General features: G+C 37.9%; 1 protein-coding gene across 5 annotated transcripts in view; it reads right to left on the bottom strand.

Moving 5' to 3' along the window:
• Positions 1–203: 203 nt before the first annotated feature.
• The window catches only part of ENKUR (enkurin, TRPC channel interacting protein), a 21,277-nt gene continuing 5,004 nt past the window's right edge, over positions 204–16,476 (bottom strand). For 3 of the 5 annotated variants that reach the window (XM_048294851.1, XM_048294859.1, XM_048294878.1), the window contains 3 exons: positions 16,198–16,418; positions 14,220–14,366; positions 9,913–10,749 (listed from right to left, as the gene is read on the bottom strand). In XM_048294851.1, coding sequence (XP_048150808.1) covers positions 10,576–10,749; positions 14,220–14,366; positions 16,198–16,418 — 542 coding nt within the window. In that variant the 3' untranslated portion in view covers positions 9,913–10,575. Of the gene's footprint in view, positions 289–882; positions 982–2,431; positions 3,454–9,912; positions 10,750–14,219; positions 14,367–16,197; positions 16,419–16,476 lie in introns of those variants that run through there. The other 2 variants (XR_007201641.1, XM_048294870.1) reach the window with 2 other exon arrangements.

The following is a 16,476-nucleotide window of genomic DNA, read 5'->3' as shown; positions in this document are numbered from 1 at the left end:
GCCTCCAGCCCATGCCCATGGTGCCTATGCTGTCTGTGCAGTTGGAGGAAAACAGATCAGGCACCAGGAACAACGCAGCTTTCTGCCACCCCCTTCCAATTCTGTAAAAATTATTATTAATATTTTGGTTTCACTGCCTTCTCAGAGGAGAAGGAGCTTGTTTTTTTTCCTAGCTTACTATGATCATTGCCTACCTTTACGTTCCCATATAAGACGTTAAAATTTGGACTTGCTCTATCCTTTTTGTATCCTGTCTTTGGGGGGAAATGCCAACAGCCTCTCTGCCCACTGTGGAGAAAAAGAGAGCTTTTCACGTTCTTAAAATTGAAAGTTGGTTATAATTTCTGGTATCTGTCAAATACACAGCTGGTAGAATTCTGCCACTCCTATACTAGAAAATACTAAAGGAAGGAAAAGTTGCTCTTCGGGGAGACCTGGACGTAATGAAATATGCTTGGTGGTACCTGAGGTGCTCTCACCAAATGAGTAGGAAACATTTCAGGTTGATACACTACTATTCTAAAATGTGGTCACTGACACTTGTAGGTCACAACAGATGGATCCAGGGAGCACTATGGGTATGTCTACACCGGGAGTTTGGTGTGCAATGTGGACTAGTTTTAAGGTGCATTCTGTTAGTGCACTTACATTAGAACTGATAGGACAATTCTTAGGAATCTGCTGTTAAGAAGGCTCCTATAAATGAATCATTTATTAAAATCTGGCTAAGTACTAGAGCAATTGAAGATTATTTTGTGATAAATTATTTGTTTCATATATGAAGCCAGGTGTGTTTACTTTGTGATGAATTAAGGAACTATTCTTTAAAGAACTATTGCTATAATAGACAACATGTCTGGAAGAACAAAAGACCAGGTTTACCAAGTATCAGAAGTCCACTCCAGAATATATCTGCTTCAAAGTGGTGCCTGTAAATGAAGACTCAAGTGTGCTGGGAAAAAGTAGTTCCTGTTCACAATGCTGTAAAATAATAAGTAGTGAATTTGATAAACAGCATATGCAGACTTGTACAAAACTACAAAGAGTAAATAAAAATATTTTTGTAAAGTACATAGGGGACTTTCATAATGGACAAAATCTCTAAATAGATTTGCATTTCAATTACATGTCAACATTTCATACAACTATTGAGAAAGAAAGTTTAATATTTCATCTGAACTTTGGGTTAAATGCCCTGATTTGTATTCACGATCACTTTTCAGGATTCGAAGATTCTTCTTGTCTGAATGTGGGCAAGAATCCCTCCTAAAGCCCATATTTGCCCTAAAGCTAGCACAGTCTGAATCAGTTACCACCACTTTACCAATAAAGCTGCTGCTACATTTATATCACAGAGCTGAACTCTATGGATCTGAAGCTATTTAGATTACAGCTAGAAACTCAAATCAATTCTGTCACTTCTGTATGAGGACTGGTTTCTTCTACCTTTCAGACTACTTGGGTTACTATTTACAGAGTTTTCTGTACTTTTCACCGTGTTCTTTATCAGACTACTGCAGTATAAGAGATTGTTCTGACTACACTGCAAAGAGAAGCTTAATGCTTTGAAAAACATTAACATGAACAAGATACTAAAAAATAAATTCTTCCAGCATTGTGCTGGGAAACTTAAGCAGGAGATGTTTGTTCTTCCCATCAAGATTGGATGACTGTGTTTGTCAAGTCTTTGTTTTGGTATTCTTCCAGCAATTTTGCAGGGCTCGCTTAAGGAGTGTAATGAAGTGTCATGTCTTGCTAATAACAATAAATATGAGTAAGGAAATTAAAAACTAGATAAATTTAGCTGGGGTACACGTTGCTAGTACTGCTATCAGCAGCCACACACACAACCCACAAGACTGTTCTTCTCCATGCAGGATTTTTTCATTGGCACAAAATGTAATACATTTTGTTTCGTTTTGTTGCAAATGAGAGAAATTTGTGGTTCTGTGAACTCACAGAATTAGTGGAAACCAGAATTAGTGGCATTCTTTGTGCATGATGGAAATGAAGCTGCTAAGGGTTTTCTAATGGAGGAATGTATACTTACTGAATGTTTATTTTTACAGTATGAACTGGTATAGAATGAATGAATTTACAGTAGACTTTCAAAACTTATTTTAATTAGGGCCAAAGTATGATTAGTGAAAACATGATATTTGGGGCTTAACTATGAAAAAGCCTATACACATTCTGAAGCATGTTCTTACTATCTTTGTTTAGCTGTTTGTTTATGAACTAAAAATAGGAGGAAAAGAATAAACATTTCTAGATATACAGCCATGGGAAATGATCAAAGGGGAAAAGAACAAAGAAAATAAGGGTAGATAAAACTAACAAGTAGGACTGGGTAGGTCTGGACACATAGCCAAGAGCCATAAAGGAGCAGACGGAAGAAGCGACACACAGAGAAACAAAGCAGAGTTAAGACTTATATGCAAACCCCTTGTGAATTTATTTATATCTTTGGCCTTTACACAACCTTATAATTTCAATTAGATGTCTATTCTTCTCTTACCATGTTACTGATAAAAGTAGGACATGCTCACCCTTTCACAACTCTAATGTAAAGAAATACTGAAGGTTGGGGGCAGGGATATGCCAAGAAAGCAGTCCAAGACAAATACTATTATGGAGTTACCTGTAAGCAACCTTTGCAACTGCATTATGTATTCTGCTTCCAAGAAGCTATAACAAACATTTGACAACTCAGTTTAATATGTAAACACCAAAACTAGACAAGAAATGCATGAAAATCCAGAATATTTCAAGAGGTATGGCTTACCTAGGTAGAAGCTTGCCAATTAGGGGATGAAGTAAGAGCTCTTATTCTGGTTCTGCCTGTTGATGCAGCTGTTACGTGAACAGCAGAACTGTAAACAATCTTATCAAGCATAAACTTGCATTTCTTAGTGGTTACAAGGTAAGCTATAGCACATACACACCCCCAATTGTGGCAAAGACATTTTTGGGTAAAATGGTTACTGAAGAGATTATTAAAAGCAAAAGTCTAGCATATATACAGTACTTTAGGGCATGTTGGAAGCAATTCTGAATTGTTTTCATATCCAGTTTTAACATACTCCAGAATTTTGAGTTCTTGTGTATTACCTGAGGCAGTTACCCAGTCCATAGGGTGGCTGCTGGAGACCTTGAGTGTGGCAGAACATGTCTGGCAGACAGTATTACAGACATCTGGGAGAACGTGAAACAGCATTTCAAACCATTCCCCTACAGTCATGAACACAGGGAGGCCATAGGAAAAGCTGCCCCCTTAGCAGGGCTAAGGAGCATCCTGTGATGTGCAGCAGAAGAGATGCACATTGTTCTTCATGACTCCTGTACTAGAGCAGGTGACACAGTGGCACTGCAAGCTGGAATCTGGCTCCTGTCCACCTTCCAGTTCAGAGGAATCAGAAAGTTCAGCTTTGAAGCAGTTGCAGCATCTAAGATCTACAAGGGAAGCTTGGTCACAGTTAACCTGTACTGAGTCTGTGAGACTGACTTAGGCTTTGAAAATTAACTTGAGCAAGTTTGATATCAAGAAAATGGCTAAAAGCTGCCATTCAAGATGTTAGTCTATTTTTTCAAGTATTTATGACCTTCAAATCACTGTTAAGCACTGCTTGACAGAACCCTGGGCTTTGACTTATTTGGTCTATGATAAACATCTTTAATACAAAACTACATTTTGTTTGTTATTAATCTCACTGTGCCAAACTAGACCAGCAAAAGCTTCACTTTGCAATTTCCTGGCTCCTGAAGATACCCTTCCTGCTTTTCAGGTTCATGTTATTAATACAGAGTCCTTATAGCTGAAAGAAATGCAAACAGAAATTTCCTCTTGTCCTTTAATACTTGAATAAACTTTATAATACTATGGAAATATTTGCCCTTACCAGCTATTTAGAGGTATTGACGTTTGAATGATAAAGCATTATTTTCAAGGAATGCCGCTCACATCATATCCTATGACAAATTCATCATGCATGACCATGAAAACTAGTCAGGGAGTTGTAACTATATAGTGGGTCACACCCAACGTAATGAATTTAACTGTTAATTTTCTTTTTAAAGGAAGAACAACCATTCACTTGGCTTCATCCCTCTTTTTAATGTTTTTTTCTTTTTTTCTTTATTAAAACAAATCTGGGAAAGTCTGCCAAATAAAAGAATTCTGAGTGTCTTAAACAGCTAAATAAGTAACAGTTTAAGGGCTTTTTCTCCCCCAGAATAGCTCAGTTATATTTGATATAATTTTGCATACTTCACAGCTTGCCTAGAATAAACAGTGCAGTAACAAAAGTGTATTGAAAAACAGAGTCTGGTCCCAAGAGTCGTCCTGTAGTGTAGGGCAGTGAATATTCACGGCTGGCCAGCCTCTGTGCTCTGTTGTGGCACAGAATGACCTGCTACCCGAGGGTGCTGGAATGCTGGATTTGGACCATATGCTAATTTTACTGTTTGTGTAAAAGACAGATTATTCCTCCTGAGCAAACAGCAAAATGTGGTTGTTTCTCCCTTGTGCAGTGCTTGGGGCCACATGTTGAACAGTACTGGAGTTTTTTCCTCCAAAGAGAGAATTACTATGTTGCTTCCTCAGCTTTAATATGGACCTCAAAGCAACATGAGGTCCTTTAACATGGACCTCAAAGAACAGGTCTAGAGGTACTTGTCCATTTTTACAGCAGCTCGTGGAATTAGAGGATTGAATCCCCTGAATTTTTTATATGGGGGCTCTCACCTAGCAAGACTAAATTAAACATTTATTTCAATAATTATGAACAACCAATAGCTTTTAAACTATTCCATAGTGCTGTCTAGGCTCAACTCATAGTTCTAACTTTAGGCACATATATCCTGTATTTAAAACAGATGGGCTCAAATTACCTAAGTCAGGAATCCCAAAAATGAGAAATGCAGTATTAATGGTTACCAGTGAAAAAGCCAGGTATAAGTCATTTACCATTGCATTTCAAAAACATTCTATGACAAAGACATGAATAAATCATATTGCTCCAGGGAATAAGTTAAGTGCTTTAAATCTCATTTCTCTTCCTTCAACTCCTACTTTCCAGTTGCTGAAACAAATGAGATGAGGGTTCTTGGAAAACAGATCCTTTTAGTAAACAACATGAATCTTATTGCATGGTCTTCATGCCCACATGATCATATTTTAATATTATTATTATTATTATTATTATTATCACACAGGAGCACCACTAACAGACAAAATCATGTCAGACACTAAGCAAAGAGAGAAAAACATGATCCACATGACAGATAACATAACAGTCTAAGACAAGAAACAGCACGCTACAGTGCTAGGGGAGTTCAAGGAAACTGCACAGGTCAGCGAGATAAATCCTAGTCTCAGCTCACCAACAGCTCAGCTGTTGTTAAATTTTTGGTGGGCACCATTGAAGAGGACATTTGAGGAAAGATTGGAAGACAAAAGTTACTCCGGTGTTTGCATGTTGGTGTAAATTTCTCCATGCTGTGGAGTCAATGTCGAGGCTGGCATGAACTAATGAATTAACACCACAGACTAGTACTGTGACCAAACAGAAGTTCACTCTCCTAGCAGCATCAACAAGACCAGAATATAGCTGCTATTTGGCTATGTCTGTCTGTCTACAACTATTTGTGGAGGTACACTGTGCAAAAAAAATGTTTTTCATACTTGGTGAAATGGAAGTCACATTTACATCAGTGCTCTTTAAACAGTAAAGAAGAAAACACAAGAAATAACTCACATTGCATTCCTACCATAATACCACTGCTTAGCCTGGAAGGTGAAAACCCTGAATTTATTCATATTTTATTTACATAACTTTGCATGACAAGGAGCTGGAGGAAGATTGAGATAGTATGAAAAACCCTATAATCCAAGCATTCAGTTGTCAAGTGTACCTCACCACCTTAGATGGTCACTCATGGGAGAAATGGCTGTTCCTTCTTGGTTTGGTCAAGCTCAATACACCCCTAGTTCCTGGGCTGGACAATGCCAGCCAGTGGCAGGGCTCAGCAGCTGCCTTCCTTGGCTATGGGAAATGTCAGACAACCTTAATAACAGGGTTTGCCACCTGTCTCTCCTGTAATTACGTTATTAATACTATAAACATCCTAAAGCTGAGGATGAAAGTGTGGACTAGGGCTAGCACTTACCTAGGATTCCTATTAATTTGCATATATGTGAAATTTTCTTATCTAAAAGATGTCTGCCTTCATTAGGCATTGTTAGATATGTTGTGTTCCCTGAAATGTATGCCAGTGAAAGGACTAGATTTTAGCTTTGTGGCAGAGCAATCACAGCAGCAGTTTGCAGCACCAATTTTCCACAAAAATATCAAAGGGTCAGAACATGCCCTCCTAGAATAAAACCTACCTACAGAGACAATGGAAAATGAATTCAGGGAGGGTTTTCTCCCATTTTTCCCTCTGAACTTTGCCCTTACTGTTTTGTGAGGGGAATGAAGTTACACCTCTGCAAGGAAGGTTCTGAAGAACTGTTGCAGTGGGGATCCTGCAACACGCATATATCAAACCAGGAGTCCCGTGGAAAGGAAATATATACGGACAGACAGATTCTTGATAGCTGTTTCAGAGAGATGTTTATTTCTCCAGCCGCATGGCCGGAGCTCTGCCCAGGAACTGTTCCAGTCACGGGACCAAGGGTCCTTCTGCCCGCGCAGGGAACACAAACCAACCAATGGGAACGAGGCTGAGCAGGGGCAGGGAAACCCCGTGTCTGTGCCCTCAGGGCCCCTCTCCCAGGGCTACACGGCGGGGGAGGGACCCCAACACCTCACCCGTTTTATTTTAATAAAAGGAGAATGAAAACAACTGGATAAACATAACAAGAACAGTTTCAAAACAAAACAAGCCACCCTCCTGAGTCTTTAAATGTCCAAACAGATTCTGTGGAACATCTTAGGGCTGACAGAAGGGAGACAGAACTCTGAGCATGCTTTGTGGGGAAACTGAGGCAGGAGAGGGTTTAACTTCTTCCCTCCCCCTTTTCATCCCCCACTCGGCATTGGAAAGGGATTTTTGGGGAAACAATTGGCAAAAGCATGGTTTTGTGAGGGAAACCATGGATGAAAAAACGGATTGGGAGTACACTGGGGGTAATAGGATATAGGGTAAAAGGGAAAGGTGGGATTAGGAAAGGGAAACTGTAGGGGGGGCTTACAATGGAGATACTGTCTAACATGACTACGATTTTTTGCATATATACTGCCTTTTACAGGAACACCATCAGGCCCAGTGACCTGCGATGCTTGTAACCCTTTTCTCCCTAGTACAATATTAAATTCCACCACCTCTCCATCTCCCAAGCTTGGGATGCATTTTTCAGGGTTATTCTTTTTAATAGCAGTTCTATGCACGAATATGTCTTGCTGGTTGTCACACCTTGTTATAAAACCATAATTTTGCTTAACATTATACCATTTTACTATCCCTAAGGTCTTAGTTGCTATGATCTTTTCCTTTTTCCGAGTGGCTGCTGTTTTCTGTCTCGCTGCGTCTTTGCTGTCTCTTTCGGTCGCTCCCGTGTTGGAATTGTCGGGGCTGCTCGTGCCTGCGCGCTCTTCCCCGGGTCGCGTTCGGGGCCGTGCGGGCCGGGCCGGGCCGTGCCGCTCAGTTCTCCGTGCGTCGCCTCCTCTGGTCGCAGCTTCGCTGCCGCTGTCGGGCGCTGCACCCACGTCTCGGCCGGGCCCCCGAGCGATGACTCCCCCGCGCCCCGCTCCAGCGCGCGTCTCGGCTGGGCGCGGCTCCGTTCCACCGCCACCGCCTCCAGCCACCGCCCGCGCGCCGCCCCTCTCGGCCGGGCGTTCACGGGGCTCGCTCCACCACGCACTGCAAAGAACTGTCCCAGACTTAGTCCCCAGGAATGCATGCAGAGCCCAAAAAGCCACCATGGTCCAAGATCAGCCACATGGAGCCCATATGCTCCTGTCACAGCTGACGCTTGCTCGAGGCAGCTCTATCGCAGCCGTACAATCAGGAACTCCTCGGTTTGTGATGATGCCATATCTGATCCCTTCCTTCCTGAATATAAATAGTTTCATTCTCAAGAACAGCCAGTGAGATACTCATCATAATTTCATGTTGCTATTTTTAAAAAATAGATACACAGCTTTGTCATGCACAACTTCCAACAGGAAATATTTTCAGTTTGTGGCAATGTAACTCTTACTGACCAATAGAGAATTCATGCCCCACTTTGCATAGGTTTTATTATGGTTATCCAATTTAATACGGACAATTTAAAATTACCAATTTTATGATTAGGAAGTACTGAAGCATTTTGGTTATAGTCTTCTAATTTCATTGATTATTAGTAACTGACTAGTGAATTTAAAGAATGTTTCAAGTGGTAATGCTACTTTTTAGCCTGTGGACAGACTTGTTTCTGTTAATATTTAATAGCTTTTATGAGGGAACAATTCTATCAGAACAATTGAGTTTATTCACCTTTTTCATTTTGTGATACCAATGGTATATATTAGTTGATTCATGAACATTATACTTTCAATTACTGGATTCTGTAAATTTATTTTGTCAAACTTCCCAGAGAGAGCTAAAGGGTATGAACATTATCCTTCTGCATGCATTTTCAATGATTTTCATTATAACAATTTTTTTCCATAATCGGAGGTGTTGGCAGGTCCCTCGGAATACACACCAAAAGGAGTTACAGCTCTCCATAGGGTGACAGAAGCAATTTGCATGTCTCGTGAGGGGAGCATGCAGCAGAGCTACCTGCAAAGAGCTATATGAGGCCCATGAAAAAAACCCCACAGCACTTTTGAAAGACACTACTGACAGTCCACTCAGCTACAGATGGACACTGGCTTTTGTCTCTTCCTCTGCTGTTAAGCAGGAATACTTTTTGCATCCCTTCCCATTCACTTCCTAATTTCCCAATAATATATTAATATACTTTTGACAATTTTTAAAAGCAGTCATTTCTACTGGTGAATGATGATTATTTCTAAGTGTGGTCTAGCTGCTTGTACCAAATTTTGGGATAGGCCACCACCTACTCTGCATTTCCATAAAGATAGCACTGATGATAAATGGAAGAACCAAATACAGATTCTAACCTAAATCAGCCATGTAATCTACAAGTAAGTAAAAGCTGAGAGGGAAGCAGTGGGAATGCATGCTCTTTTGGAGCCAAATCCATTTTTTTTTTATTTCAAGCCATAAGAAACAGCCTTTTCTAATTACATTTAATTTCTTAAGAGGGGCATCAGGTACTTTATTAGAAGATAATGTGACATATTATTAAGTGCTAATAATTAAGTGCGGTTTTGTTAAAATATACAGTGTGTCATTCTTTTGAGTAAAAAGTATATTAAATCCATGTTTTACTAATCTGCATCTTTCTTCCAGCTTATATCCTTCAAAAATAAACATGACTGATTAACAGTAGGTTACAAAGAAGAAAATATGCATTCCTGCTCACCCACACGTTCCTAGTGCATGTCATAGACAACCATAAGAGGCACAAGAAATAGAGCTTAGAATCACTGTGAAGTCTTCAAAGCCATTCCCTGACAAATTTAGGAAAGGAACTTAATGTATGGGGAAATTTGGCTTTTCATTGTTAATTTCAAATTTTTTACTCTATCCTTTGCATGTCAGATATGATGATGTCACAGCAGCTGCTGGTGGTAGTGATTGATACCATACAGAAAAAGCTGTGTTCTGACTGACTGAAAAAGGTCTTTTCTAATCTAAACAATATCTATGATTCTATGAAGCAAAGGTTAACCAGTAGGAAAGAAAAACATTTTTTCCTTCTATGCAAACAATTGCAATAGTGTGCTGATACAATTTTTGTCAAAGTCTTGACTCAGATGCTTGTATATTGCTTTCATTCTAACAGTACACACATAATTCCAGTCAAAACATTTTTTAATCGTAGATTTACTATAGTATTACAGAATTATGTACTTGTAAAAACACATAGCCAACTACATGTGGTATCTGTATTGTGTGAAGTCTATATAATAATAGGTTTCCACATTAAAAATTGGTTTTGGTAACAAAAAATGAGTACACAAAACGTTACGCAGAAGCCAAGATGTTTAGAAATACAATCACTCAAGTTTTTAAGTAAAGCACAACATCTCTTTAATATGTAGTCCAGAAGCCATTCCATCCTGAAGTTGTATTTACCAAGCTGTCTTCAGCAGCCAATTATTTCCTTTTGTTTTGGCTAGGCAAGGAAAAATGTGCTCCAAACATATGAAACAGTGTTTTATATGCTTTCTGTATGGTGTTTATAGAAATCTTAGTAGTTAATAAAAATTACAAAGAATAATAAATTAAATTCATTATTTATACTCAAAGTTTAGTTACAAATTTTATTTCAAAATGTTTTGGGAATTGTACAGATGAAAGTTATATGTAACAACTTTTCTAAGAAGCTACATACTTAGTTGAGTATTTGCTTCTAAATAGTTAAGAGTAGTGTCTTCTGAGAATTTAGAAAGGCACTTCTTGGAGATGTAGGGATAGAGAGAAAGGAAAAAACAGGCAATATCTGCATAACAATCCTTACACATCTGCAATGTAAATATTTTTGTGCTTCTCAATTGCTGCTATGTCATGTTCCAGTTGTTTCAGCTTTAATTCTAGCTCTTCTTTATGTATCTTCTTGTACCTGGTGTCTGTTAGTACTGGAAGACCCTGATATGCATGATTTATTTCTTCCCAGTTCTTTTTCAGTGCCTGGTGCCATTACATGAAAAGGAAATATATAAGAAAAACTTAAAAGTAAGAACAGCATGTTCATAAACTACTTGGTTTTTTAATTTATATTAACTTGCATTGCTAAGTGTCACTGCAATGTAAAAATAATAGATAAGTACATGAATACTGTGTAATCATCTTAATTGACCAAATTAATTAAATCCTTAAGAGTTACACTACTTGGAACTCCAGCCAAAATTCAGCAAAATTCAGCAGCAGTTTCAGGCCACCACTAGCTTAATTTTCTGTAATTGAGACTTTGTTCAGACCATGGTCACCAGACTAATTCCACAATATTTTAACTTCTATAAACTACTTTGAAAAAATGTGAATAATTGCATTCCCCTTCTAATCTACATTTACAGTAACAACCATAGGCAATTTATCATTTAGACTAAAAACCCTGTTACTGACCCTATCAACAATAATTGCAATAACTACTACCTTTCTTGAATGATGCTGTGCAAAGAATTACCTTTCTAGATAAACCAAACCATACCCTCCATGTATAAAACCTTGAGACTAAAACCCTCCCTAAAAAGTTAAAAATGCTACAATCCAAAACTTATTCACAAATCTATTAAGTCAACACCAGAGACACTTTTATCCACCAATATACACTGAAAGGAACCAGACAGTGGTAGAAAAATAAAATTTAAATCTTGTCTTTATATCCTTCTTTATACCTCTTTATATCCTTTACAGTTACCACAACTATTTCTCTTACTTTCTCTTCTCAAAAGTATAATCACAACCTACACATCCTATCCACATGTATGTGAGGATTTAGTAGAGTTTATCAAGTGCATCGAATGTCCTCATGAAAACTGTATGGGTGAACTTAATAACCACAACTAACAAGGAGCTGAGACAGCAATCAGTAAATAACATAACACGCCTATCAGTGAGAAAACACTTTTCCAAAATGTTTATGGCTCTCAGTTCTGTCACCTGAGAGGGTATCACAAAGTATCTTCAAAAATAAAGAATTGAAGTTACTCTCTTGGGAACTGAAGTTTTCAACACTGCTCCATAACTAAAACTGGATTCAACTGGCGCACTGATTTTATGGCACACTGTGATTTCCAGCCTCATGTCCTCCATTATTATTAAGCAGCTTTTCACACAGATTGGCTAACTGATGAACATACTGAAGTTAAATTTAGAGGGTTTATTCTTATACACATTTAGCTTTGAAGATTGTTGTTTCTATTTCAGAGCTCAAGGGCTCTTGCACTTAAAAACTTGTCTTTTGATGACTGTATGAATTGATTTAACAGAAAAAAAATGAACTCTTCTGCCAACACTAAGAAAAATGTAATCTTTAATATGAACTAATATTTTAACAATTCAAACCAGTGTATTTACTGGATAGCAATTCATGCTTTTTGCATATTCATATTAAGCATCTAAGTGTTGTTCATAAAGGTTATTCCAACAATGTTCATATACCAATATCTACATAAATTTAAAAACCCTACTGCTACATGTGAAACTTAGAGCAACAAGGATATTTATCTACTGTCTTGTAATGATACTTGTCTTTGCTATCCAAGGCTGTGAAGTACTTTGATAAAGCTCGTAGTCTACCAGGCATTAGGTAGAGTTTACAAATATATAGGCATAAAAATAAATCTCATCTTTTCAAAAACTTTCATATAAGAGTCATTCGTAGATTCTTTAAATAATTCTTCTTTGTGTGCATTAGTAGAAACTGGTTCGGAAATAATTGAAAACAGTGAATTTTAAAACATTAGAGCATACACTCATCAAATTTGCTCTATCCCTACAAAGTGGAGAGATCAAAAGCAGATCACAACTCTATAAAAATCTCCTACACAGCTCCTCCAACAATGTAATATGCTGACCACTACTCCTATAGGCTAGATCACAAACTGAATATCCAACTCTATATAAGGAATTCTAATACATGCTGGATCAGTGAGAAATATGTACTGCATTTATCAACATTCTCTTTTATTCTCATAAAATCCCAACCAAAGTAAGCATAATGGAGAGTTCAAAAAATGTTGGCACAAATTACTTCCCTTTATTTTTGTAAGATCATGAGGCTTGATTTTGGTCTCAGGCATCTATTGCCACGTATTCTTTCAAATCAGATAGTGCACATGTGTTCAACAGCAATGCCAATTATTTTAAAGGACAGGAATTCCCATATGTCTACAGCTGAGCACTGGGTAGAGCACATACCCTGGGGACACTAATTCCTCCTGACAATATAACTGTATAAGTAAGCCCATGAAAGTGCAAATGTTTTTGAAAAAAGATAAAAAATAGAAGAAATACTGAATTCATAAAAACAACCTAAAAACTTCAAAAGTTAAAAAAATATTCCAGTGCATTAAATGAAGAATGGTGAGCAGCTGAACTCCCGTGCCTTTTTTCACATATATTTTTGCAGCATAGTTAACTTGTTGGACCATCAGCTTGTTCCATGCCTTACTCACCACAAAAATATCCCAGTCTTCTTCAAAACAGCATGCTGTTACATTCTTTATATTGCTGTCAATGCAATACCCTCACCTCTCTCCCATTCTCCTTTGTAGCTTCTACTGCTTGTTGTATATGCAAAAGACCATTGTGCTGGACATTTCAGACCTTGCCAATTAACCAGTTCGTCTTTCAGGCAAGTTAGACACTGTTTCCTCTCTAGATTTTTTTTTTTTGTTTGATGGGCATTCAGCATCTTAGAGCTGTCCATATATCTATTAATTTGTTTCAGGTGGATGCTAAGAGCAAGTTATTAAGGGACAGACTGATAAACAGGTATCAGAGTCATTTTCATAGGAAATTTGTCTAAAAAGTGGTCAGGAAAAATTCCAGTTCAAGGGCAGGATATACTTTTAAAATGTCTCTTTTATGGTATACTTCTTTTATGATATTAATTCTCTTTAGATAGTCTTGTGCAATAAAAACTGTATGAAAGACAGTATCCAGAACAGCTTGACAAAATACAAAATTTTCAGTCATAGTTCTATGACTATATTGCAATTAAATTCTGTTTTCTTTTTTTGCCACATTTTAAAACATGACCTTATGCTTTAATCAGTGACATCACAATGTGAAGATAGAAACTACCAATAAAAGGAGCAATATTCTGCATTAGGAAAAAAAATTGTATTTCTCCATTAATAAGTGTCACTAAATCCATATCGGTGATTTTCTGCTCTTTGAAGTTTCACTGAAATTCCAAGTCATCAAGGTGGATAAGAATCAAACAGAATTGAAAACTGGATTAAAACTGTAGCTAGAGCAGTTCCTTTCAGTTGTTTACAACTGTTCTACAGCACCATCTAGTGAAAAAGTAGCCAACTCACTCATCTCGCTTAAAAAACCAAAATAGTATACTTTTATTATTTATATGGACTTAAACTACCTTATTTAGTCTTTTGGACATGTTACTAATTACACTCAATCAAAATATGCACCTTCAGAATATTTGTCCTTTCTTCATCAGATAGAGTTTTCATGGCTTTCTTCTTGAGTTGCTCCAAAACACTGGCCTCATACTCTTCCTCCTCTCTCTTAATTTCTTCATTTCTCCGTGTCACATATTTTGGTGTAACACCATAATTCTGCAAGGAGAAGGAAGAAGTTCCTTTTATATGGTTTTACGAAGGAAACAATGAGATACCTGTCATCCATAATATATTACATTTGCAAAAACAGCTTGGAATGACAATTTGTGCTACTGAGCACTAAAATCCTAAACCACCATGTTCTTAAAAGTGTCAAACATTTACTACCTTTGTAGCCTGAGAAAAATACATAGACAATTCCCTTCAATTTCTTTTTACAACCTTAGAAGACAACAGAATCCAGAAACCAAAATGTCTATTTGTAAGAACTGATTGTTGAGCAAAGAGTTTGAAACCTGTTTATGACAGTGAGCTATTTTACATTTATATGGTGTCAGATTCTATGACTAGAAACATTCCTTAGAGAATTTCTTTGAAAGGTCTTCCTGTATCCTGATTTTTGCTGAACATTGCAACATACAAGAATACATACATGAAAAATGAACTAGTTAAGAAGGATAAACTATCCCGTATTGATGTGTTTCTGTGAGGAAAAAAATAACTTCTGAATATCCCACATGTTCTTGGGGAAACACATCTATTTTGCCATAACCTTTGTAAAATGAAGCTCATGTAGCTCTGACAGAAGATATCAGAGTCTACCTTCTTTCTAATAAACGCAAAATTATTCACAAATCTTTTAGCCTCAGGTAGCACCATGACTAGCACTGTTTATATACATGTTTAGCCATGGAAAAGTACTGCAAGGGCTTCAGGTTCTTTTTTGGCATCTTCTCCGTCTTGAGTTATGTCTTATGTCATCTTTTTTTTTTGCATAGTGCTCTGTCATGGGTTCCATGTTTAGATAAGCCAGACTCTTGATACATCTTATTTTCCTGGGTAGGGAATGGACTGTTCTTGTGCTCAGAGGAGGTTGTCCTTAAAAGCATGTCAGCTCTCCCAAGCTCTTTGCTTTCCAGAGCTGTCTCACGTGGGATTCTACTTACCAGTTACCCTGAATAACCTGCTGTTTGCTCTCCTGAAGTACAGGGTCAGTACACTACCACCTGCCTCCCCAAGCCAGAGGGGATCTGGAACTGCTACATGGCCTGTGCCACCCAGACTAGAACTGATTATCACACCCCTGACCAATTCTTTCTCATTTGTAAGTAGCAGAGCCAGAAGAGCATTACCACTGGTTGGCTCATCCACCACCCATGAAGAAAGCTGTTGCTGACATGCTTCAGGAAACTTTCTGGATTGCTTTCATCCCATTGTGTTATCCTTTCAGCAGCTATCAAGGAGAGTGAAGTCTTCCATAAGAACCTGCATCGTGATCTAAAGATTTCCTCAAGTTGCTTAAAGAGATTTTCATCCAGTTCCTCACCTTACTGGGTGCTCCATAACAAACACATTTTTGACAGCCACTGGCCTTTCCTCTGATCCTGACTCACAGGCTCAACACAGCCTGTTGCCAATTCCACAGAAGAGCTCCATCATTTGAACAGCTCCTTCATTCAAAGGGCAACCCTCCTCTCTTCTTCCCTGCCTATCTTTCCTAAGCAGCGAACCTTCATTCATCACAGAATTCTGTGTCTCCCCATTCGACACTCTCTGGGTTCCCAATGCCTGACATACGTCATTGCTTTAGAACAATCACTCTGCAAATTTTTTTGGCTGACAGCATAAGCAAATGAAAACAGAGTAAAGGCAAGGCACAAATCTAGTGCCAGTGATTTCTTCTTGATGAATTCAAGAGGTCTAACATGAACAGCTATGATATCTAAACATCTCAAAAAGAATAATAAATATTTCACAGGAGAATGCAATAGTGAACCTAAAATAGGCATTACTAATAGTATTTCCAATATAATTTAATAAAACTTACCTTTTTTTTAATGTATTTTGGAACAAGTCCTGAAGGTTCAAGGGGATATTTATCTCCCTGTCTTGTATCAACACAAAAAGGTCGAGGCTTTTTAGGCACCCCCCTGATAACAGCAACTGCATTTTTAATTATAAAATTCTTTTTAATTCGAATAACTGGGCGGTATGTCCTCTGTGGCACTGATAATGGAAGCAATTTTTTACCATCCTCTTCTTTTTTTTCTGTGAATAGAGCATGTAAACATCCTCAGCAATAAACTTGAAGAGATTTGCAATTTCA

This window comes from Corvus hawaiiensis, chromosome 1 (assembly GCF_020740725.1).
Source record: "Corvus hawaiiensis isolate bCorHaw1 chromosome 1, bCorHaw1.pri.cur, whole genome shotgun sequence".
NCBI lineage: Eukaryota > Metazoa > Chordata > Aves > Passeriformes > Corvidae > Corvus > Corvus hawaiiensis.
Note: the sequence above shows the minus strand (reverse complement) of the source record. Positions and strands in the feature narration are given on the sequence as shown.